General features: G+C 46.6%; 1 protein-coding gene across 1 annotated transcript in view; it reads left to right on the top strand.

The window, feature by feature from the left end:
- The window catches only part of snd1 (staphylococcal nuclease and tudor domain containing 1), a 320,313-nt gene that overhangs the window by 54,660 nt on the left and 241,746 nt on the right, over positions 1 to 23,907 (top strand). Inside the window, exons 12-15 of the mRNA XM_045722231.2 lie at positions 6,961 to 7,067; positions 9,536 to 9,646; positions 11,279 to 11,351; positions 14,127 to 14,268. Coding sequence (XP_045578187.1) covers positions 6,961 to 7,067; positions 9,536 to 9,646; positions 11,279 to 11,351; positions 14,127 to 14,268 — 433 coding nt within the window. The remainder of the gene's footprint in view (positions 1 to 6,960; positions 7,068 to 9,535; positions 9,647 to 11,278; positions 11,352 to 14,126; positions 14,269 to 23,907) is intronic.

Below are 23,907 nucleotides of genomic sequence, written 5' to 3'. Positions count from 1 at the left end.
TAGATAATAAACAACCAGTAGCAGCAGTGTAAAAACAAAGGGGGGTGTTGGTGTCAGTCAATGTAAATAGTCCGGGTGGCCATTTGATTAGCAGTCTTATGGCTTGGGGGTAGAATCTGTTAAGGAGACTTTTTGTCCTAGACTTGGCACGCTGGTACCGCTTGCCGTGTGGTAGCAGAGAGAACTTGGGTGACTGGAGTCTTTGACAATTTTTTGGGCCTTCCTCTGACACCGTCTAGTAGATAGGTCCTGGATGGTAGGAAGCTTGGCCCCAGTAATGTACTGAGCCGTAGACATTACACCCTCTGTAGCGCCTTATGATCAGATGCCGAGCAGTTGCCATACCAGGCGGTGTTGCAACTGGTCAGGATGCCCTCTGGTGCAGCTGTATAACTTTTTAAGGATCTGGGGACCCATGCCAAATCTTTTCAGTCTCCTGAGGGGGAAAAGGTTTTGTCGTGCCCTCTTCACAACTGTCTTGGTGTGTTTGGACCACGATAGTTAATGTTCGGCCCTCCTTTTCCTATAGTGCACGATCATCTCCTTTGTCTTGCTCACATTGAGGGAGAGGTTGTTGTCCTGGCACCACACGGCCAGGTCTCTGACCTCCTCCCTATAGGCTGTCTCATTCTTGTCAGTGATCATGCCTACCACTGTTGTGTCGTCAGCAAACTTAATGATGGCGTTGGAGTCGTGCTTGGCCACGTAGTCGTGGGTGAACAGGGAGTACAGGAGGGGATTAAGCACGCACCCCTGAGGGGCCCCAGTGTTGAGGATCAGCGTGTTGTTGCCTACCCTTATCACCTGGGGGCTGACCACCAGGAAGTCCAGGATCCAGTTGCAGAGGGAGTTGTTTAGTCCCAGGGTCCTTAGCTTGGTGATGCGCTTTTCAAATAGTATTTCAAACCAGCATCGTCTTATTTATCCTCTCATTCTTCTTTGCCCCTCATCCTTGATTCGATTCCTCCACCTCTCCCATTCAGTCGTCATAAAAGCTGAGAGTACGGCACTGTGTTCATCCATCGCAGTATATTCCTTTAGAAGGCTAGGCCCTCCCCCGTTTGTTCCTATTCCTTTGAAGTGATGACGGTTTAGGTGTAGAGCTTCAGTTCACTGTTCGCTGTAGCCCAATCCATACAGCATGAGACTCAAACATTCCCCCGTTCTTTTGATTTGATTTGTATTCACAATTTAAAGTTACAAAAGGAAAACAGTACAATATCATCAAGTCTGAACTAAAATATTTAGCAACAGAGCGTTTTCTATTGGTATATTGAGGCTCCCCAGCTCAAATGGGCAACAATTATTAAGTATTTGAAACCCTGGCTGAGCACTAGTTTCCTCCCGTTCTTTAATACCCTGTGTTTTTGCTAAGACGGCTCGGTTGAGAATAGACACGTTTTTTCGGGTGATTCTTAGATATATGTTGATACCCAAACTATTTTTACCTTGAAGGTAGGTTCACTGCCCTCGGCCGCCATGGCAACCAGAGTTAGAAAGCACGACAAGGAGGAATCTGAGATGATTAGCTGCATCAAGTGTTGTATTGATGTAAGGGTACAGTGGTGTGAGACGAGGGTGAGTGTACATGGAAGGAAAAAGGCTGATCTTTGACTGCATATAGGCCTAATTTGCTTCTGTTTTGATCCCATTTTGACTGCAGAAAAGGGAAATGTCAGTGAACCCAGTTCATTAAGTAAGTGTGGAAGCTAAACCATCCAACGAGCAGATTTGACAGTCCTACCAACGCTTTTGTGTCCTGTTATGCAGAAGGACCAGTGTTTTTACGACAGCAACAATTAGAGGGAATTCTCTGATCATGTCCACTGGCTGCTTTTATCGCTCCTGCTTCGCTGGCCACCACAGACACCATCATTTTACCTCCTCAGCAAACACAAAGAAGGACAGAAGAGATTTGACAGTACTGTAGGTGGCAGGTAGCCTAGCGGTTAAGAGCGTTAGGGCCAATAACCCAAACAAAGATTGCTGGTTTGAATCCCCGAGCCGACTAGGTGCCCTTGAGCAAGGCAATTAACCCCAATTGCTCCTGTAGGTGGCTCTGGATAAGATGGTCTTCTAACGTTTAAATGTAGTACTAAAGCCTTTGAGCCTGGTCTCATTTGAGAACCTGCACTGGGTTCTTTTAGTGCTCTTAGCTCTGCTCGGCACGACTGGCACCATCGCTTTGCTTCATCAGCGGGGTAATTGGGACTTGACACGGTGGTACTCTGCGGTATTTTCAGACACGTCTGGTGCTCGGGAGGGCACGGTACGCCCGAAAGCCCCAGCTCCGAGCCGCCCGCGCTCTGCCCTCGCCTCACACAGCACGGCAGACTACATCAGTTTAACAAGTTATTTTCGCTCCCTCGAAATCCGGTGGGACGGCGTGCAAGGAGAGCTGCCATCCCCAAATTGGGTTCACCCGCTGGGCATCCCTCATCAGAATGTGCCCCTCTTCAGTCCCGAGTGGTCCTAAAGAGGGTTTTACATGACAGGTCAAAGGTTGTATCATACAGTCCACCAATGGTGGTTGTTGGGAATTGAACCAACTTTTCCCCACAGAACACTATTGTCATCGACCTAAGCATAAAAGGCGTTCAACACTGAAATACAATAAGCTCAATCAATCATTCGAAGTGTCTGTTTAGTAAGTTGGCAGACAGCCAGAGGAAGCCTCAAGGTGCTCCACTTTAAGAGATGTATATTATAATAATGATGATGATGTCCCTTTGTCTCCGTCTCTATCAAGATGGCTGAGATACTTTTCATCTGTTATGAAGCGTGTCCAATATTCATATTCAAAGGGTTTCTGTTATCAGAGGCTGGGTCCGTATCAAATGGATGTCAGAGCATCAGTTAAGAGCTGTTAATGTGTGACTGAGGTAGTTGGTTATTCTTGGAAAATACCAAACTACCCTCTTAATGATTCTGTGCTACAATAAAACCTCTTTCAATACATTTTAATAGCCAAGTTTCAGGGATTAGTCATATAAACAACATTTGTTTTTCTACATTTAACAATATAAAGTTCAACAGAGAATTTAACCGGACTGCATCTCAATTCCAAGGGGAACATTTGTTTTGAATCCCAGTTATCGTTTTTCTTTTTATTCAAACGTGTCCAAGTGTTATTGACCTCTTAACACCCACACGCACGGCGATGAAAGGAAAACAAGAGAGGGGATGGATACAATCTCAGGCCATAGACTTCAGGTTGCTATTCACAAGGTTAGTAGGAGTGCTGATATAGGATCAGCTCCATATCATATATATAATCCATATCATTTAATTGGTTCTGAATTTTCAAAGACTTATCCTGTATCAGCGCTCCTACTATCAGCTGCTGTGAGTATGGGCCCTGAAGTGCTGTACACAAGCCTCAGGTGGTTAGACTGGACCGGAGTCCATTTCAGGTCGCTTCTCTTCCTTCTATCCCTCAACACACTGACAGAGACGCCAGAAAGCCTGAAGTTTATTCGTGTCGGGTAATGAAGGTAAATCTGCAGAGAAGTGCTTTCTGCTCTCTCTATTTCCGTCTCTTTCTCTCTCCGTCTCTCCCACTCGCTCTCTCTCGACTCTCCCCGTATTGAAATAGCTGTTTCGCTTGGTGACATAATCCAAAGCTAGATTTGGTTAACTTTATAAGTAGTGCTGTTCCTCTTTTCTATGCTCCGGGTCTCAGCCTCAGCAGAAAAAGTCCAATGAAAACGTTGCATTAATCCACTTATCAGGGGAGAGCACATTCGGATAATCCCGTCCCGCTGAAAGTGGCTCCTGTACTGCTGCGTGAGTGTAGTACAGAGAATGGCAGTTTTTTCATCTTGTTTTTATAACGTGTGGGAATGTAAAGTGAGACACCGTGGTGTTTGTGTTGCCAGTTTGACTATAGTGGGAGCAGTGTGTGTGTGTGTGTGTATAGCGGTATGCACACGTGTTTGTGTGTTTCTCTTTATACATGCCTGCTCATTTCACAGGAGTCACTAGGTCCCCAGGTCCAGATCCCAGATGGGACTTTGTGTGGAGTTTGCAGTTCACCCCACTTCCCTAAATGATAGCCAGCTGCTTTTACTGTGTTGTTAACCACACCGGGGCATCTGAGCACATCAACACTGCTATGCAGTCATGTCTCTCTCCCTCTCTCCACCCTGGGCTTTAAGACGGTGGAATTACAGCTGTGTGTTTGAGCAGAGCCGAGGCTCAGTTTTTAATCCATAAAATATGTATTACAGACTTTCCCCACTGCACCTTGCTCCAGACTATTCAACTCAACCACTCACACTGTGGTTGGTGTGGGGAGCTCTGAAACAAAACGGCCCTGTGTCAGACCAAGCATGCTTTTTACTTATTGTACACCTACACTCTATCTACCTACACTTGGATATCTACACAGACACACACACACACACACACACACACACACACACACACACACACACACACACACACACACAGTTAAGCGAATCTCCGAGCCCCTGATCCCAGTCAGAACAAACGCATTTCTTCCCCTCCTCCTCCTCATCAGATATCCCCCTCCAGTCCTCTCCTCTAGGGGTCTCTTCTAAATGACTTCTCTATCTTGAGATCTGCACACTGGTCTGTGGAGAATCTGCTGGGTCCTCTAATCTACCATCGCTTTGTCAAACCTTTTAATCTATCATCACTTTACTTAATGGGGTCAGACTCTCTCCCTCTCTGTCGTGCTCTGCTGAGAATCTGTTCTATTCCCTTTTCCGCCTCCTTCCTCCTTCTTCCTCTTCTGCTTTTGTCCTCATTTTTCCCTCTAATCGTTCTCTACCTCTTTCTCTCCATCTCTGCTCCTCTCCTCTCTTTCTCTCCATCTCTGCTCCTCTCCTACACCTCCTCTCCTCTTTCTCTTCTCCTGCTTCTCCTCCCTCTCTCACACTCTTCCTCCTTCCCTCATCTAAAGTCGTTATCCCTGCCCAACGATGCAGAGCCAGTACAGAAGCTGTGTAGATTCGGGAGGAGACGCGACACAAAGCACAAATGAACCAAAACCATCTTTTATGGGAGGAATAAATGCCTTTATTTGTTGAGGCACAAAAAAGCTTACAGCCGTGTTCCGCTGTGGGAAAATGAGGAGCCTCGGCAGGAAGTCTGCGCTAAATTAAATGTCCATTATGCCGATCAGATTGGGTTGTTATGCTTATTTTCTGTCATGAAGTGTGTGTTTGCTAGCGGTAATATTACTAAGAGCATCTTATACCAATGTTATTGACTGTAATATGTTGGGTAGTCCAGGCAGTTTTCTATATTAAGTGGAAGTTGAGCCTTTCCTTGTGTTTTGGTTTGTAATAGGGGAACTTTCTACTCATTCTGTTAGGTCTACTTTAACATGAAAATAGATGCAATGGCCTCTGAAGACTTATAGTAACAGTCACACAACATTTAGGCTAGTTAGTAAATGCTTCAGCCATTTTGTCGAATTGAATACATTTTGTCACATACAGTGGATAGAGGCAGTGAAATGTGTTACACAGGGTCAGCCATAGTAGTACGGGGCCCTGGAGCAAATTAGGATTAAGTGCCACATCAACAGATTTTTCACCTTGTCTGCTCATGTATTCGAACCAGCAACCTTTTGGTTACTGGCCAAACTCTGTAACCGCTAGGCTACCAATGATAAACCCTACGATTGTGCCCTATTGTTGTACAAAATGCTACATTGCCCCACATTGTCCTCAAATGTAGTACGACACCTTTTAGGCCCCTTTTACGGTTACACTGTAGCCCCAAACCCTCTCGTAGCTAGGCCGTTCTACCACTCTCTCACATCCCCATCTTACCACCCACCCTCGCCAGATGCCAACTTAGCAGAGAGCATGCTGGGACATCCATTTCCTATAATCCTGTCTACCCTCATCACCGTGTCCTTGTCCAGCGAGGCCCTCAGATTAATGACAACGCCCCCCTCGTCTCCTCTCTCTCTTTGTGACCCCAACATCTGGGACGGTTGGGACCCTCGCACCTCTCCCTCTCTCTCTCTCTAACGTTCTCGTTCTCTCTCTAACGGAATAGCTCTTTGTTTGCTCAACTGTATGATGGAGGAAAAACGCAGGCCAAGAGATTCCCAGATTGTAGGTTCCCTATTGCTCCCATCCTGGGCTTAGGGAATGTCATTGCCTGTCCCCACCTATCGTATTCATCCCTGCTTCCCTGCTTCTGTTTGCTCTGTCGGCCAGGAAGGGAGGAATGGGGGAAATGGTTGTTCCCTATCTAAACGCTGTTTTTCCTCCTCCCGCTGTGTGCTGCTGGGCCTGTCCGTGTTTGATAGCAATCTGCCACCTCTTGGTTGTGTGGGCGCGTGCGTGTGAGTGTGTTTGTGAGCGTGGAGTTATAAACAGCCCCAGTGCTCCTCTGGGGAGATCTACAGTCCAGCCTGACATGATTCACACTGACTGGGGGTGACCTTGTAAACTAGCCCACACACACGTACACACACACACACTCTCTTCTGGCTATTGTATTTTCATGACCAGTATTTCTAATTATTTGAAAAACCTTGACTAGTCGATATTGTGATTTTATTACGATTTGATGTTCCAAACATATTGCTCACCATATGTCTGCTGCAGCGGGACAAGAGAGAGTCATGAGAACGACTTGACCACTCATGGAAATAAAAGTGCTGAAAACAAATTGGCTTCCTACTTAAAAAAAGTTGGAGAGCAAGCTATGAAGGAAAATACTAGCGTTTTGTAACTTTATCGATTCCCCCCCATCACTAATGGAAAAATAAATGATGTTGAAACATTGACTGAATCTCCCCACGTGTGCAGTCATACGTTGTCTTCAACCCTATATTCCATGACGGTGACAGTGAGTACTCGAGGTCCCTAATCCACTGAAGACACGGTGGCTCTTTTAAATCAGCCTTCAGAGTTTTGACATCATTTCCTGTCACATGGCATTGACATGATTTCCTGTGACATGGCGTTTCAGGTGAACGTCACGGTGGACTACATCAGAGCTGCCACCAGCTCCTCAGAGACCAGCACCATCCCCGCCTTTGCAGAACGCACCTGTGCCACCGTCACCATCGGCGGCATGTGAGTACACCTATCTCAACACCGACTTTTCCCCCTGCACTCTCAACCTCTGCTGACCCCCAACATGTCTGTTCACCCCGTCTGTCACCTTGCTTGTAGACAGGATGAGGAGTCCAGACGAGCGTTTGTCAGTCCTGGCTCCGGAAGCACCTATAGTAAGTGCAGAGCTTTGTTCTAGTCCAGTACTAACACAGCAGAATCAGCTCAGACTTACTGCATTTCAACCGTTGGAAAGTTGAATTGGGTGTTAGTACTGGACTGGAACAAACATGCACAATATGCTATGATTGAAGCGGACTGATCTAGGCCATATATATCTATATTCCTTTGAATCAGTTGAAGTGAATATCTGTCTGTAGGCCACTGATGTAATGGACAAGGACAGGACAGTTCAACGAGAAATAAAAGCTCTACAAAAGCCCAAGAGAACAGGTTAAATGTACACAGTACAGGCCTACTGCATTAAAGAGCAACCAACGTGGGCAAGCCACACAGTTCATTCACACCCCTTCACGTCAACATGTCGCCCGGCTACGCCCTCTGAGGTTGTTTTCACTCATACAAATAGAAGAAAGACCTTTTTAAGACATGTTCCGGAGCTACGGAGTACCTCTCCTTTCATCTGCTAGCCCCCCTTATCACACGACACCGCTAGTTAGCAGCGACGCCGGGCCAGCGTAGGTCACCCAATTACCAGCCACACGCACTGCGGTGCATTGTGGGTAACAGGTGGCCGGGCCACCCTCAGGCTCTGAGGTGCTGTGTGTGTGTGTGTGTGCGCGCGCGTCTTATGGCGCACCATATTTCTCTCCACGTGGTGAGCCAGACCCCTCTACCCGTTTAGCACAAGGCGAGGGAGGGGGGCACAGCAGGGGGGCTAGCTGGAGATGGCTAGTGCCAGCAGGCTAGCAGCCTACGTCCTAGATACCACTACCATTGAGATTGTTAGTATTGGAGTGGGGACTGGTGGAGAGGGTTGTGGAAAAGGCCTGTTTGACCGTACCCTGCTTTTAGGCTAATTTAGGGTTGTATTATTAAAGGTTGTCTGATTTCCCAAGGACACGTCAACCTCATTTCCTCATACTTTATAAATGCATACAGTCAGGCAGGCTAGGTCATTCAGTAAATAAGAGTTTGTTCTTTAAACTGACTTGCCTTTATAAATGAAGGTAGAATAAATATAATCTTTGGAACAAGCACTAATCTGACAACCTGGATGGGTCAAAGTGAAAGATCCCCCATTTTGTTTTCACCCATCCCAGTCATGTGAGATCTATGAAAAGAAAACAATATGCTTTTTCAACTTTTTTAAGAAGTGTCTAATTTGAAGGCAATTTGCAACACTTAGTCCAACATTTTTGCAGTGTTAGCTGATCTGCCTCCACATTTCCATTCACAAGATGTGAAAGTCATTAAAGCCACTGTCATGATGTGATGCTCAATTTGTCTCAATTTATAAAAGCCCGAGAAATGAAACAAAGTGAGGACGGGGAAATTACTGTTACTGTTTTTTCTCTTTTCTTTTTGACTCCGCATCTCAGTTGAAGGCAGTTTACTAGACTCTCTCGCTCTCTCTCTCTCTCTGCCTCTCTCTCTCTCTGCCTCTCTCGCGCTCTCTGCCTCTCTCTCGCGCTCTCTGCCTCTCTCTCTCGCTCTCTGCCTCTCTCGCGCTCTCTGCCTCTCTCTCGCGCTCTCTGCCTCTCTCTCGCGCTCTCTGCCTCTCTCTCGCGCTCTCTGCCTCTCTCTCGCGCTCTCTGCCTCTCTCTCGCGCTCTCTGCCTCTCTCTCGCGCTCTCTGCCTCTCTCTCGCGCTCTCTGCCGCTCTCTCGCGCTCGCTCGCTCTCTAATTAATCTGAACAGAAAACCGAATAAAAACATTTCACCACAACGAGGAGCCACCAAACTTTCTCAATTACGGTCTTGGCATGCCGACAGGCTAACAAAACATTTTGGAAAGACAAGTCTGCACCGAGTGCACTCACTCCCATCCACTTCAGCTGTTCCATGGACGCCTAAGGGCTCTGAGCTAACTGCAGAGCCCTTCCATCGAACTCTCACCCGTTATTTTCTACTTCTATCTCTCACCTTCCCCCTCTTTCTGTGGTTGTAAAATAACAATGCAGCCTCTGGTTGCTGTGGTTGGAAGGTCTCTCTCACCTCGCCATGTTGCTGGGACCTTGACTTGTTTGTTAGTTAGTCATTGTCTTTCACATTTTCCTTAAGCTTTCTTCTGTTGTTCTTCAGTGTTTCTGGGCTTGTGTTTCTTCAGTGTTTCTGGGCTTGCCCCCGCGCCCTTTTTGGTGTGTTGATGGGCCGTGTTGCAGCCTTGAAGCTTTCTACTCTATGTAATAACTGGGTTGATAAATAAACACTGGTTAAAATCACCTCACTTTCTCTCTGTCTTCCTCTCTGTCTCTCTCACTCACTCTGTTTCTCTCACTCACTCTGTTTCTCTCTCTACCTCCACAGTAACATAGCCGAGGCGTTGGTCAGTAAAGGTTTCGCCACGGTCATCCGCTACAGACAGGATGATGACCAGCGCTCATCCCACTACGACGAGCTACTGGCTGCAGAGGCACGGTAAGCACAGTGCCCCAAAATGGTTTCTACTGCTGAAAACTAAACCTGACTGATTTAACTAGCTTGACTAAACCTCCCTTTAAATTAAAATGCTTTCTGTCACGCTCATGCAACAACAGAAGTGTATTCCCCCTAGGGATACAATACGAATTCCCCCTAGAGATACAATACGAATTCCCCCTAGAGATACGATACGAATTCCCCCTAGAGATACGATACGAATTCCCCCTAGGGATACGATACGAATTCCCCCTAGAGATACGATACGAATTCCCCCTAGAGATACGATACGAATTCCCCCTAGGGATACGATACGAATTCCCCCTAGAGATACGATACGAATTCCCCCTAGAGATACGATACGAATTCCCCCTAGGGATACAATACGAATTCCCCCTAGGGATACGATACGAATTCCCCCTAGGGATACGATACGAATTCCCCCTAGAGATACGATACGAATTCCCCCTAGAGATACGATACGAATTCCCCCTAGAGATACAATACGAATTCCCCCTAGGGATACGATACGAATTCCCCCTAGAGATACGATACGAATTCCCCCTAGAGATACGATACGAATTCCCCCTAGGGATCCGATACGAATATGTGTGTGTTGCATCATGGCAAAATCTTGAACAACACTGGTCAGAGGTGGCCATTTTTCCCTGTGTCGTAAATCAGCGCCTCTACAAGGCCTGGGGTGTATTCATTACTCTGATTCTGTAGCAAAACGTTTCTTAAACGGAAGCAAATAGAAAGAAAACAGGGAAGGACCTACCTGAATTTGTCCAGTAGAAACTCTCGTTTAGACTAATGATTACACCCCTGCTCTGCTCTAAGTTTCTGCTAAAGTATTGGCCCCTGGGTGTCGCTCACACACACACACACACACACACACTAAATCAGGCCTTCTCTTTACACGTGCTCTGTGAATATAATTCTGTGTATGTGCACTGGGAGATTTAGTACGTGCTTTAATACAGCACTAAAGATGAAGATCTCCGGGTTAGCAGATAGATGACTACCCACCGTTGGTGTTTGTGCAAGTGTTTTCCCATGCTACCTTTCTCTCTCTTTCTGTCTCTTTCTGGGCTCCTCAAACTCCTTCTCTTCCCTTTCTCGTTCTCCCTCATCTCTCACACACACACACACACACACACACACACACACACACACACACACACACACACACACACACACACACACACACACACACACACACACACACATCACTGACCCACAGATGACCCTGACTGCCACAATTTCCATTATCTTCGTCATCTTCATCTGTAGCACTCAAGCTCTTTCCAGTAGGAATCTGAACAGGTGGTCATCACATCAGGGTCAGACTGAAAATGCACTCCCTCGTCCCCCCCAACCATTACAGTTTCCATTTTAAGGGTATAGATTACACGTGAAGTCCCTCTGCCGCTGATCCTCTTGGTGGAGCCGGGGAGCTTGGAAACTGTATCCCCCCTCTGAGCCGGAATGGCTCTCTGAGTGTTTATTACCCACAGCTTCATTTCTCCTCTGCGGCTCAAAGACCTGATGGTTTCTCCTTAACTCGCTGGATGATGGGATGAACCGTAATGGTGGCCACTCTCACTCTCTCCCTCTGATTGATCACAGGGCAATCAAGAACGGGAAAGGGCTGCATAGCAAGAAGGAGGTCCCCATCCACAGAGTGGCTGATATCTCTGGGGTAAGATGGATTAGTGTGAGAGTGTGGGTGGGACTTTGAGGAGTAATTGTGTGTGTTTACTGTTATGTGACTAGGCTTATATGTTGTGTGTTTTTGCCCCTGCAGTGTGTGTGTGTGTGTGCGCGCAATGTTCCTGCACATTCTTGGGCCAACATTCTTCTTGATAATATAATTGCCAAACCTTGACCCACCAGTCTCAATGCCCTCCAGTGTCTCCCAAGCCACTCCCCAGGACAAACCTTGTTATCTGATCTATAGATGAATCACTCTAAGTAATATCCATAATACCAGCCCCCCCCCCCTCCATATTATAGCGATAAAGGCCCATCTAAATATAGATTCCTCTGCGTTAATAAAGTCATCTAGGAAGTTGTTTACGTGTTCCAGGGACAGCAGACAGCGTCTCTGCTTATGAAAATTGATTGGGCTGCTCACTAAATGAACATTAGATTTTACTCCGTGCCCGTGATGAGATGCACGGCCGTACCCACACTTTCTCTCCACACTTTCTCTCCACACTTTCTCTCCACACTTTCTCTCCACACTTTCTCTCCACACTTTCTCTCCACACTTTCTCTCCACACTTTCTCTCCACACTTTCTCTCCACACTTTCTCTCCACACTTTCTCTCCACACTTTCTCTCCACACTTTCTCTCCACACTTTCTCTCCACACTTTCTCTCCACACTTTCTCTCCACACTTTCTCTCCACACTTTCTCTCCACACTTTCTCTCCACACTTTCTCTCCACACTTTCTCTCCACTCTCTCTCTCTCCACTCTCTCTCTCTCCACTCTCTCTCTCTCTCCACTCTCTCTCTCTCTCCACTCTCTCTCTCTCTCCACTCTCTCTCCACTCTCTCTCTCTCTCCACTCTCTCTCTCTCTCCACTCTCTCTCTCTCTCACTCTCTCTCACTCTCTCTCTCTCTCTCTCACTCTCTCTCTCTCTCTCCACTCTCTCTCTCTCTCTCTCCACTCTCTCTCTCTCTCCACACTCTCTCTCTCTCCACACTCTCTCTCTCTCCATGGACCACGTACGTTAAAGCACATAAAGGAATGACGGCTGGGGACACACTCCCTCCCCCCCATTCTGTCCACCTTAAGTCTTTGTTTTACGAGAAGGCTTGTCCGTGCTTTAATGGACTGGGCTGTCAGTCTAGAACCTGTGTTATTGTTTAACGCCTGCATAGACACACACACACACACACACACACACACACACGCTGTTCTCCAGTGTAATGAGGTGTGTGTGTTGATCTTGCCCAGTCCCCCTCTAAAGATGCTCCATCTCTCTCAGCAGCCCTCTCTGTGTTTCACTGCAGACATATTAGTGGGTGATACGACACATAGCATGTCAGCTTGTTTCCCCGTCACTCTGAAGACTGACAGCCGCCCAGGAATAGATCCTTGATACCATGCCAATCTGTTGATGACTTCTGCCAGTCAGGGAGAACAAGAGTGTCTGTCTCTTCCTCCATCTTAAAGTACTGCTCCCTCTTGGCTGGAGAGCTGGGCCGCGGGGGCTGTAGTGGCTGGGCCGCGGGGGCTGTAGTGGCTGGGCCGCGGGGGCTGTAGTGGCTGGGCCGCGGGGGCTGTAGTGGCTGGGCCGCGGGGGCTGTAGTGGCTGGGCCGCGGGGGCTGTAGTGGCTGGGCCGCGGGGTGGCTGGGCCGCGGGGGCTGTAGTGGCTGGGCCGCGGGGGCTGTAGTGGCTGGGCCGCGGGGGCTGTAGTGAGCATTCTAATAAAAATACATAAATAGCAGCTAACAGCCCATCACCGCCCCCTTCAGCTCTCCGCCTGTGACACACACACACACACACACACACACACACACACACACACACCAGGGATATTACCGAGAGGGATTATGTAGATGGAGTGGGTTATATTGAGAACAATACAGTGGGGATATATAATGGAGTACAGTGGGATGTATGTATGTATACACAGTACCTACGAAGGTGCTGAGTGGATATGGCACTGGGGCACCTCTCTCTCTCTCTCTTTCTCTCTTTCTCCATCCTAAGAGTTCATCTGAACAGAGAAATAATGTGTAGTTTAGGGCTAGATTCCTGCCCAGTAACTTTAATCACCACAGCAATGTTGACTTTGCACCCTGCAATCCTAAGCTACCTGGCGCTTGATGGAATAGTTCCACCTTGTCAACAGCATATTTCCTCATCCTCCTCACCCAGTACATCTCTCTGTTTTGCCAGAACACCTCTCTTCCTCTACACACCCACCCCCCCACCCCACTACATCTAAATCATGAGAGAGTGCTACTGAGTCACTGCCTGGTTTGTTGTGGCTGCATTGGCCTGCCTGCTTTGACCTGCCTGCCTAGCTGTGTATTTATTAATATAACTCTCTCTCTCTGCCATTGATTCATCAGCCTGCCTGCCTGCCTAGCTGTGTATTTATTAATATAACTCTCTCTCTCTGCCATTGATTCATCAGCCTGTCTGAATAGGCAATGATTTAGCCACGCTTGTAATTTTGGCCTTGGTGTACCCATCAAGCCAGTGACTCACCAGAAAGGGGGAGAGAGAGAGAGAGAGATATATGAGGCCTAGCAATGTCATGGTGAAATCATCGGTCCGTTCACCCTTACCGAGAAACCCCACGCAATGAACTTCAACCTAATTTACTCATCTGCATATGAAGTGGATGGACTAAGACTGAGGTGTATGATCCACTATCAGACCATCCAGTTGACATGAAGATCTGCATTTATAGGCTGAAGCTGCTACTCTGAACATGTTTGTTTCTTCTCCAGGAAACACAGAAGGCCAAGCAGTTCCTGCCGTTCCTCCAGAGAGCGGGCCGCTCAGAGGCGGTGGTAGAATACGTGTTCAGTGGCTCCCGCCTCAAACTCTACATGCCCAAAGAGACCTGCCTCATCACCTTCCTCCTCGCCGGTAAGTAGTCCATCCCACGAGGGCCATTAGGCAACTTCCTGGTTTAGCAAACTACATCCTGGTTTAGGTAACTTTCTTCCACCGTCCTTCCAGTTACACACAAATCAAATGTATACGTCACGTACACAGTTTGCAGCAGGTCTATAAGGTGCTGCGAAATGCTTGTGCTCGGAGCTAACAGGGCGACGTGTCTTTCAGCGCCATCTTGTTGGCTTCCTCAGAGATTGGAGCGGTGCCTGGTTAGACTACTAGTTATCAGTCTTTTAACTCTGTAACCAACTTTTGTTTACTTCCAGTTTAATTAAAACAGGCTAGTAGGGGAGGTGTGTGTGTGTACAGTATGTGAGGAGAGGTGTTTATATTTTTTTTAATCGGCGAATCGGTGGCCAAAAATACCTATTATCGATTGTTATGAAAACGTGAAATCGGCCCTAATTAATCGGCCATTCCGATTAATCGGTCGACCTCTAGTGTGTGTGTGGAGAAGTGTGTGTGTACAGTGTGTGTGTGGAGAAGTGTGTGTGTACAGTATGTGTGGAGAGGTGTGTGTGTGTGTGTACAGTATGTGTGTGTGTACAGTGTGTACAGTGTGAGGTGTGTGTGTACAGTGTGTGAGGTGTGTGTGTACAGTGTGTGTACAGTGTGTGAGGTGTGTGAGGTGTGTGTGTGTACAGTGTGTGAGGTGTGTGTGTGTACAGTGTGTGAGGTGTGTGTGTACAGTGTGTGAGGTGTGTGTGTACAGTGTGTGAGGTGTGTGTGTACAGTGTGTGAGGTGTGTGTGTACAGTGTGTGAGGCGTGTGTGTACAGTGTGTGTACAGTGTGTGGCGTGTGTACAGTGTGTGGCGTGTGTACAGTGTGTGGCGTGTGTACAGTGTGAGGCGTGTGTACAGTGTGTGTGTACAGTGTGAGGCGTGTGTACAGTGTATGTGTACAGTGTGAGGCGTGTGTACAGAGTATGTGTACAGTGTGAGGCGTGTGTACAGTGTATGTGTACAGTGTGAGGCGTGTGTACAGTGTGAGGCGTGTGTACAGTGTATGTGTGGCGTGTGTACAGTGTGTGGCGTGTGTACAGTGTGAGGCGTGTGTACAGTGTGTGTGTGTACAGTGTGAGGCGTGTGTACAGTGTGTGTGTGTACAGTGTGAGGCGTGTGTATGTGTACAGTGTGAGGCGTGTGTATGTGTACAGTGTGAGGCGTGTGTACAGTGTGTGTACAGTGTGAGGCGTGTGTACAGTGTGAGGCGTGTGTACAGTGTGTGTGTACAGTGTGAGGCGTGTGAGGCGTGTACAGTGTGTGAGGCGTGTACAGTGTGTGAGGCGTGTACAGTGTGTGAGGCGTGTACAGTGTGTGAGGCGTGTACAGTGTGTGAGGGGCGTGTACAGTATGTGAGGTGGGGGTGTGTACAGTATGTGAGGGGGGGGGTGTACAGTATGTGAGGGGGGGGGTGTGTGCAGTGTGTGTGGAGAGGTGTGTGTGTGTGTGTGTACGTACAGTGTGTGTGTGTACAGTGTCTACGTACAGTGTGTATGTACAGTGTGTGTGTGTGTACAGTATTTGTGTGTGTGTGTGTGTGTGTGTCAGACATATCAAGCCAGGTGCAGCATCGCGACCCCAGCTCAGAGGTCACGGTGTCTGATAGCAGAGCTAGCGGAGCTCCCAGCTGTTAGCAGTCATTCACTACGAAGGTCGACAGGGGTCTGGTGAAACCATGCCAGCCGACCCCTGGCACCATTGGGATGGCATGTAGCTGATGTGACCTTTCACCTCATGCGGGCATTGACCCCCCCCCCCCCCCCGCTGGATCCCTGCCAGGGACCTCCCCACTCTGCCTCGTCTGCTATTTTGTGCCAAGCCAGGTGAATGAACGCAAAACTGATTGCAAATCAGTGTCAAGGGCAGGGCTCTCCAACCCTCTTCCTGGAGAGCTACCGTCCTCTAGGTTTTTACTCCAACCCTAATCTAGTGCCCCTGATTCTAGAAAATAGTTGCTTGCTAAGATGAATCAGGTCAGTTACAACTGGGACTGGATTGAAAACCTACAGGACGGTGGCTCTCCAGGAACAGGGTTGTAGAGCCCTGGTCTAGGGAGCGTTTGGGGTATGAGGTGACCATTTTGTGCCCAGGAAACAAGCAGTGTCAGTTGCAAGATAAATACAGGCTACAATGTACTGTAGATTGGTTATGGTGCGTTTATACTTTCTGTCTGGCAGCTCAGGTTGATTTGTGCAGACAATTTAGATCAGAATCAGTCGATAGCAGGAATGCTTGTGTGTTTTAGATTAGATGAGACTCCATTTACTCGAATAGCCGTAATAGAAGCATTACATCTAATCCAGGCATCTATCTATCTATCAGTCTCTATTTCAGCTCTGTCATTGACCAAACAAAAGAAGGACCCAGTTCATTCATTTCCCAACAGGACACCACCATATATTCATGATAGCATCATCCAGGTTTAATTGTGCATGTCTTCCATTGTAAATGTCTTAATTCATTTGGTCATTTGTTTCTAAATGTCTTTCCCCTTTGTCGTTGGTTTTTGTAATGAATTATTTTCTCCTCCAGGCATTTTGACTTGACCCTCTCTCTCCACCAAGCCACCTAGGCCTTTATTAAGACTGGTTGGAAATCTGACATTATAACTTGACGCACGCTCACACGCATACGCACGCACGCACGCACGCACACACACACTTGTGTTTTCTGTCATTGGAAATGATTTTATTCCATCAGTGGTTATTACCATATGACAATAAGCACGTTATGGCACAGAGCCTGGGTTTATTTGATTAAGGTTGTTCCCCGGTAAAAAGGTTTTCTGCTAGGAAATGACAGTTGATGTTGTCTTTAATAAACACATTAAGGCCAGATTAACGCTGATTGATACAAACGATCCCTGCTCCCTTTTTTAATATGAGGTGCTTTCGTTATGATTAGCCACCGCACCACATCCTGACCAGCCTCACGTTTCCTGGAAGGAGTGTGTGTGTCTAATAGTTTTTCATTTATTTGTCTGTGTGTTATTGCTGCCTGTGGGTTTGTGTGGTCATGACTTTGCCTTTGATGCCGTGTTACATCTTTGTCTGTGTGTGTGTGTGTGTGTATGTTGTGTATTGTTCATTGTATGTGTGTGTATTGCCCGGAGTTCATGTCCACCTCTGTGGTTCTTATTGAGGTTAGAGACCCCCCCTGCTATATGGAATTGTTGGCATAACATAACTACCCCCTGTTATCTCTCACCCTACATACCCGCATCTACTAACACTACCCCACTTCTATCTCCAAGTCTTCTCAATGTTATCTCTCCATGTTTTATGCACCTATCTCCCTCTGTAACCCCGTGTGAAATGACACAAGGGCTGTGTCCCAAATGGCACCCTATTCCCTACTTAGTGCACTATTTTTGACCAGGGCCCTGATGAAAAGTAGTGCACTACAGTGCCTTCAGAAAGTATTCATATCCCTTGACTTATTCCACGTTTTGTTGTTACAGCCTGAATTCAAAAAGGATTTCATCGATTTTTTCCCCCCTCAACCATCTACACACAGTACCCCATAATGACAAAGTGAAAATATATTTTTCAAATTTATTGAAAATTAAATGCAGAAATATTTAATTTACACAAATATTCACACCACTGAGTCAATACTTTGTAGAAGCACCTTTGGCAGCGATTACAGCTGTGAGTCTTTCTGGGTAAGTCTCTAAGATCTTTACACACCTGGATTGTGCAACATTTGCCTGTTTTATTCTTGAAAAAAGTATCCAAGCTCTGTCGAATTGGTTGTTGATTATTGCTAGATTTTCAAGTAGAGTTAAGTCAAAACTGTTACTCGGACACTCGGGAACATTTACTGTCTTCTTGGTAAGCAACTTCAGTGTAGATTTGGCCTTGTGTTTTAGCTTATTGTCCTGCTGAAAGGTGAGTTCATCTCCCAGTGTTTGGTGGAAAGCAGACTGGACCAGGTTTTCCTTCTTTTTTTATAAAAAAAAAAAAACTCCCTTGTCTTAAACAAGCATACCCATAACATGATGCAGCTAACACGTTGCTTAAACATATGGAGAATGGTACTCAGTCATGTGTTGTATTAGATTTGCCCCAAACATACCATTTTGTATTCAGGACAAAAAGTTCATTGCTTTGACACATTTTTGCAGTATTACTTTAGTGCCTTGTGGCAAACATGATGCACGTTTTGGAATATGTTTTATTCTGTACAGGCTTCCTTCTTTTCACTCTGTCAATAACGTTAGCATTGTGGAGTAACTACAATGTTATTGATCCATCCTCCCCGGCAACTAAGTTAGGAAGCCTGTATCTTTGTAGTGACTGGTTGTATTGACACACCATCCAAAGTGTAATTAATAACTTCACCATGCTCAAAGGGATATTCAATGTCTGTTTTTTTTATCTACCAATGGTTGCCCTTTGAGGCATTGGAAAGTCTCCCGGTCAGTGACACAAAATCTCAATTTAATCCATTTTAAATTCCAGCTGTAACACAAAATGTGGAAATAGTCAAGGGGTGTAAATACCTTCTGAAGGCACTGTATATGAGCTTAAAGATACAGTCCTGGATCTTAAGCCCTTACAAATCCGTAAAACAAATTTTCATATTGGATTTTGTAACATATATCATATGAATTGCAAAAAAATATATACAGAAATTGTATGTCTTACCCTATCATACGAATAGAAATAGATGACGCAGTACACAATTGTGCACCATTTTCGGGGAACGTTTTTGACTCGTGAGCACTACTTACTTTAATTTGACCTATATTGTCACAACAAAATCCTGCAGCAACAGGAATTGAATATTTAGTCCATAATGTTGGTTGACTGGTGGTTAGGCTTTTAGCAGGCCAAAAGTAGGCTACGTGACAATTGCAATAATGTAAATATAACTGTGTGTTAGTTAGGGTTTTCAGTAAATTTCACCAATCATACTTATTGACTCAAGACATTTCAGCTTTTTAGTTTTAATTTGTGAAGGGGTGAATACTTCCTGAAGGAAAGAGGAAGCCATTTTGATCTGTTGCATGTTAAACACCAGAAGCCCTTCACCCTCAAGACCCCATCATATAGGCTACTCACAATCACATAAAATGTGTTGGAGGTTTCCACATCTCTAGAACATATGGATGGGATCTTCGAGGACAGATGGGTGCGTCCGTGTAATGGCCAATCTGTTTGTAATGTCAGGCAGGAATTCAACTGGATTGGAAGGAGGCTCTCCAGAGAGATTGTGTGCGTGCGTGTCTAGTTGAGTGAGCTTCCCTGGGCGCCATACTAAATGGATATAAATCCTTTAAGACAGAAGTGTAGTGTCTCTTGAGGTCTGCTAATTGTGGAAGTCTGATGCTTTACCTGTTGGCACCAAAGAGCCCTGCTCTCGGTCTCTCTCCGTCTTTCTGTCCGTCTTGGTGTTTCTCAATATGCATACTACCGTGCTCCACACTCTCATCCTCCGAGTGCATTCTCCGACCACATTCTTTTGAGTACCTTCTTGTGAGGACGAGAATGTGGAGAAAGCATAAAACATTACATTTGAGAATCATCACATTCCCCTCTTCTATATTACCTCACGCTGCACCTCCCCCTACTGTATTACCTCACGCTGCTCCTCCCCCTACTGTATTACCTCACGCTGCACCTCCCTCTACTGTATTACCTCACGCTGCACCTCCCCCTACTGTATTACCTCACGCTGCACCTCCCCCTACTGTATTACCTCACTCTGCACCTCCCCCTACTGTATTACCTCACGCTGCACCTCCCCCTACTGTATTACCTCATGCTGCACCTCCCCCTACTGTATTACCTCACGCTGCACCTCCCCCTACTGTATTACCTCACGTTGCACCTCCCCCTACTGTATTACCTCACGCTGCACCTCCGCATTCACTGAACCTTCTTCCAGCCAGGACTATGGCAACAATAGAGACTAAACAAGATATACACAAAGCAAACGTTTTACTTCATAATTATCAACTAGATATGGGAATAGTAATAATCTAGCTAGCCAGCTAGTTAAACAGGCAAAAATTATCTAAAACTAATGCAATGCAACATAAATGTACATTTTCTATGGATAGCTACCAATTCTTTGTGGCTAGCTAGCTAGCCCTATTTATTTTCTATGGACTTACTCATTCACTGAACCGTCTTCCAGACAGGATAACACAATATATATACACAAAGCAACCGTTTTACTTCACAACTATCAGCTAGCTATATGTGATTCGTAATAATGTAGCTGACCAGATAGTTAGGCAACAACACATCTGCCATGCTGACCCTCAACACTGGGGCCCCTTAGGGGTGCTTGCTTAGTGCCCTCCCATACTCCCTGTTCACCCACGACTGCGTGGCCAAGCATGACTCCAACACCACCATTACATTTGCTGACGACACAGCAGTGGTAGGCCTGATCACCAACAACGATGAGACAAATCAAATCAAATGTATTTGTCACATACACATGGTTAGCAAGTGTTAATGCAAGTGTAGCGAAATGCTTGTGCTTCTAGTTCCGACCATGCAGTTATATCTAACAAGTCATCTACCAATTCCACAACAACTACCTTGTACACACAAGTGTAAAGGAATGAATACCAATATGTACATAAAAATACATAAATGATGGCCGAACGGCATAGGCAAGATGCAGTAGATGGTATGGAGTACAGTATATTCATGAGATGAGTATTGTAGGGTATGAAAACATATATACTGCTCAAAAAAATAAAGGGAACACTTAAACAACACAATGTAACTCCAAGTCAATCACACTTCTGTGAAATCAAACTGTCCACTTAGGAAGCAACACTGATTGACAATACATTTCACATGCTGTTGTACAAATGGAATAGACAACAGGTGGAAATTATAGGCAATTAGCAAGACACCCCCAATAAAGGAGTGGTTCTGCAGGTGGTGACCACAGACCACTTCTCAGTTCCAATGCTTCCTGGCTGATGTTTTGGTCACTTGAATGCTGGTGATGCTTTCACTCTAGTGGTAGCATGAGACGGAGTCTACAACCCACACAGGTGGCTCAGGTAGTGCAGCTCATCCAGGATGGCACATCAATGCGAGCTGTGGCAAGAAGGTTTGCTGTGTCTGTCAGCGTAGTGTCCAGAGCATGGAGGCGCTACCAGGAGACAGGCCAGTACATCAGGGGACGTGGAGGAGGCCGTAGGAGGGCAACAACCCAGCAGCAGGACTGCTACCTCCACCTTTGTACAAGGAGGAGCAGGAGGAGCACTGCCAGAGCCCTGCAAAATGACCTCCAGCAGGCCACAAATGTGCATGTGTCTGCTCAAACGGTCAGAAACAGACTCCATGAGGGTGGTATGAGGGCCCGACGTCCACAGGTGGGGGTTGTGCTTACAGCCCAACACCGTGCAGGACGTTTGGCATTTGCCAGAGAACACCAAGATTGGCAAATTCGCCACTGGCGCCCTGTGCTCTTCACAGATGAAAGCAGGTTCACACTGAGCATGTGACAGACGTGACAGAGTCTGGAGACGCCGAGGAGAACGTTCTGCTGCCTGCACCATCCTCCAGCATGACCGGTTTGGCGGTGGGTCAGTCATGGTGTGGGGTGGCATTTCTTTGGGGGGCCGCACAGCCCTCCATGTGCTCGCCAGAGGTAGCCTGACTGCCATTAGGTACCGAGATGAGATCCTCAGACCCCTTGTGAGACCATATGCTGGTGCGGTTGGCCCTGGGTTCCTCCTAATGCAAGACAATACTAGACCTCATGTGGCTGGAGTGTGTCAGCAGTTCCTGCAAGAGGAAGGCATTGATGCTATGGACTGGCCCGCCCGTTCCCCAGACCTGAATCCAATTGAGCACATCTGGGACATCATGTCTCGCTCCATCCACCAACGCCACGTTGCACCACAGACTGTCCAGGAGTTGGCGGATGCTTTAGTCCAGGTCTAGGAGGAGATCCCTCAGGAGACCATCCGCCACCTCATCAGGAGCATGCCCAGGCGTTGTAGGAAGTTCATACAGGCACGTGGAGGCCACACACACTACTGAGTCTCATTTTGACTTGTTTTAAGGACATTACATCAAAGTTGGATCAGCCTGTAGTGTGGTTTTCCACTTTAATTTTGAGTGCGACTCCAAATCCAGACCTCCATGGGTTGATAAATTGGATTTCCATTGATTCTTTTTGTGTGATTTTGTTGTCAGCACATTCAACTATGTAAAGAAAAAAGTATTTAATAAGATTATTTCATTCATTCAGATCTAGGATGTGTTTTTTTAGTGTTCCCTTTATTTTTTTGAGCAGTGTATAAAGCAGCATTGTTTAAGGTGGCTAGTGATACATTACATCAGGATGGCAAGATGCAGTAGATGGTATAGAGTACAGTATAGACATTTGAGTAATGTAGGTTATGAAAACATTATATAAAGTGGCATTGTTTAAAGTGGCTAGTGATGCATCTAATTACATCAAGATGGCATGGCGTACAGTATATACATATGAGATGAATAATGCAGGTTATGTAAACATTATCTAATATAAATAATATAAAGTGGCAAGTGATAAATTGATTATTTCAATTTTCCCATTATTAAAGTGGCTTGAGTCAGTATGTTGGCAGCAGCCACTCAATGTTAGTGATGGCTGTTTAACAGTCTGATGGCCTTGAGATAGAAGCTGTTTTTCAGTTTCTCGGTTCCAGCTTTGATGCACCTGTACTGACCTCGCCTTCTGGATGTTAGCGGGGTGAACAGGCAGTGGCTCGGGTGGTTGTTGTCCTTGATGATCTTTTTGGCCTTCCTGTGACATCGGGTGGTGTAGGTTTCCTGGAGGGCAGGTAGTTTGCACCCAGTGATGCGTTGTGCAGACCTCACTACCCTCTGGAGAGCCTTCCGGTTATGGGCGGAGCAGCTGCCGTACCAGGCGGTGATACAGCCCGACAGGATGCTCTCGATTGTGCATCTGTAAAAGTTTGAGTGTTTTTGGTGACAAGCCGAATTTCTTCAGCCTCCTGAGGTTGAAGAGGTTCTGTTGCACCTTCTTCACCACGCTGTCTGTGTGGGTGGACCATTTCAGTTTGTCTGTGATGTGTACGCCGAGGAACTTAACTCTCCACCCTCTCCACTACTGTCCCGTCAATGTAGATAGGGGGCTGCTCCCTCTGCTGTTTCCTGAAGTCCACGATCATCTCTCTTGTTTTGTTGACATTGAGTGCAAGGTTATTTTCCTGACACCACACTCCGAGGGCCCTCACCTCCTCCCTGTAGGCCGTCTCGTCGTTGTTGGTAATCAAGCCTACCACTGTAGTGTCGTCTGCAAACTTGATGATTGAGTTGGATGCGTGCATGACTACGCAGTCGTGGGTGAACAGGGAGTACAGAAGAGCGCTGAGAATGCACCCTTGTGGGGACCCAGTGTTGAGGATCAGCGGGGTGGAGATGTTACCTTCCCTCACCACCTGGGGGCGGCCCGTCAGGAAGTCTAGGACCCAGTTGCACAGGGCGGTGTCGAGACCCAGGTCTCGAGCTTAATGATGAGTTTGGAGGGTACTATGGTGTTAAATGCTGAGCTGTAATCGATGAACAGCATTCTTACATAGGTATTCCTCATGTCCAGATGGGTTAGGGCAGTGTG

The sequence above is a fragment of the Salmo salar genome, chromosome 07, assembly GCF_965601325.2.
Source record: "Salmo salar chromosome 07, fSalSal1, whole genome shotgun sequence".
Classification (NCBI taxonomy): domain Eukaryota; kingdom Metazoa; phylum Chordata; class Actinopteri; order Salmoniformes; family Salmonidae; genus Salmo; species Salmo salar.
This window is presented reverse-complemented; position numbering and strand designations above follow the sequence as displayed.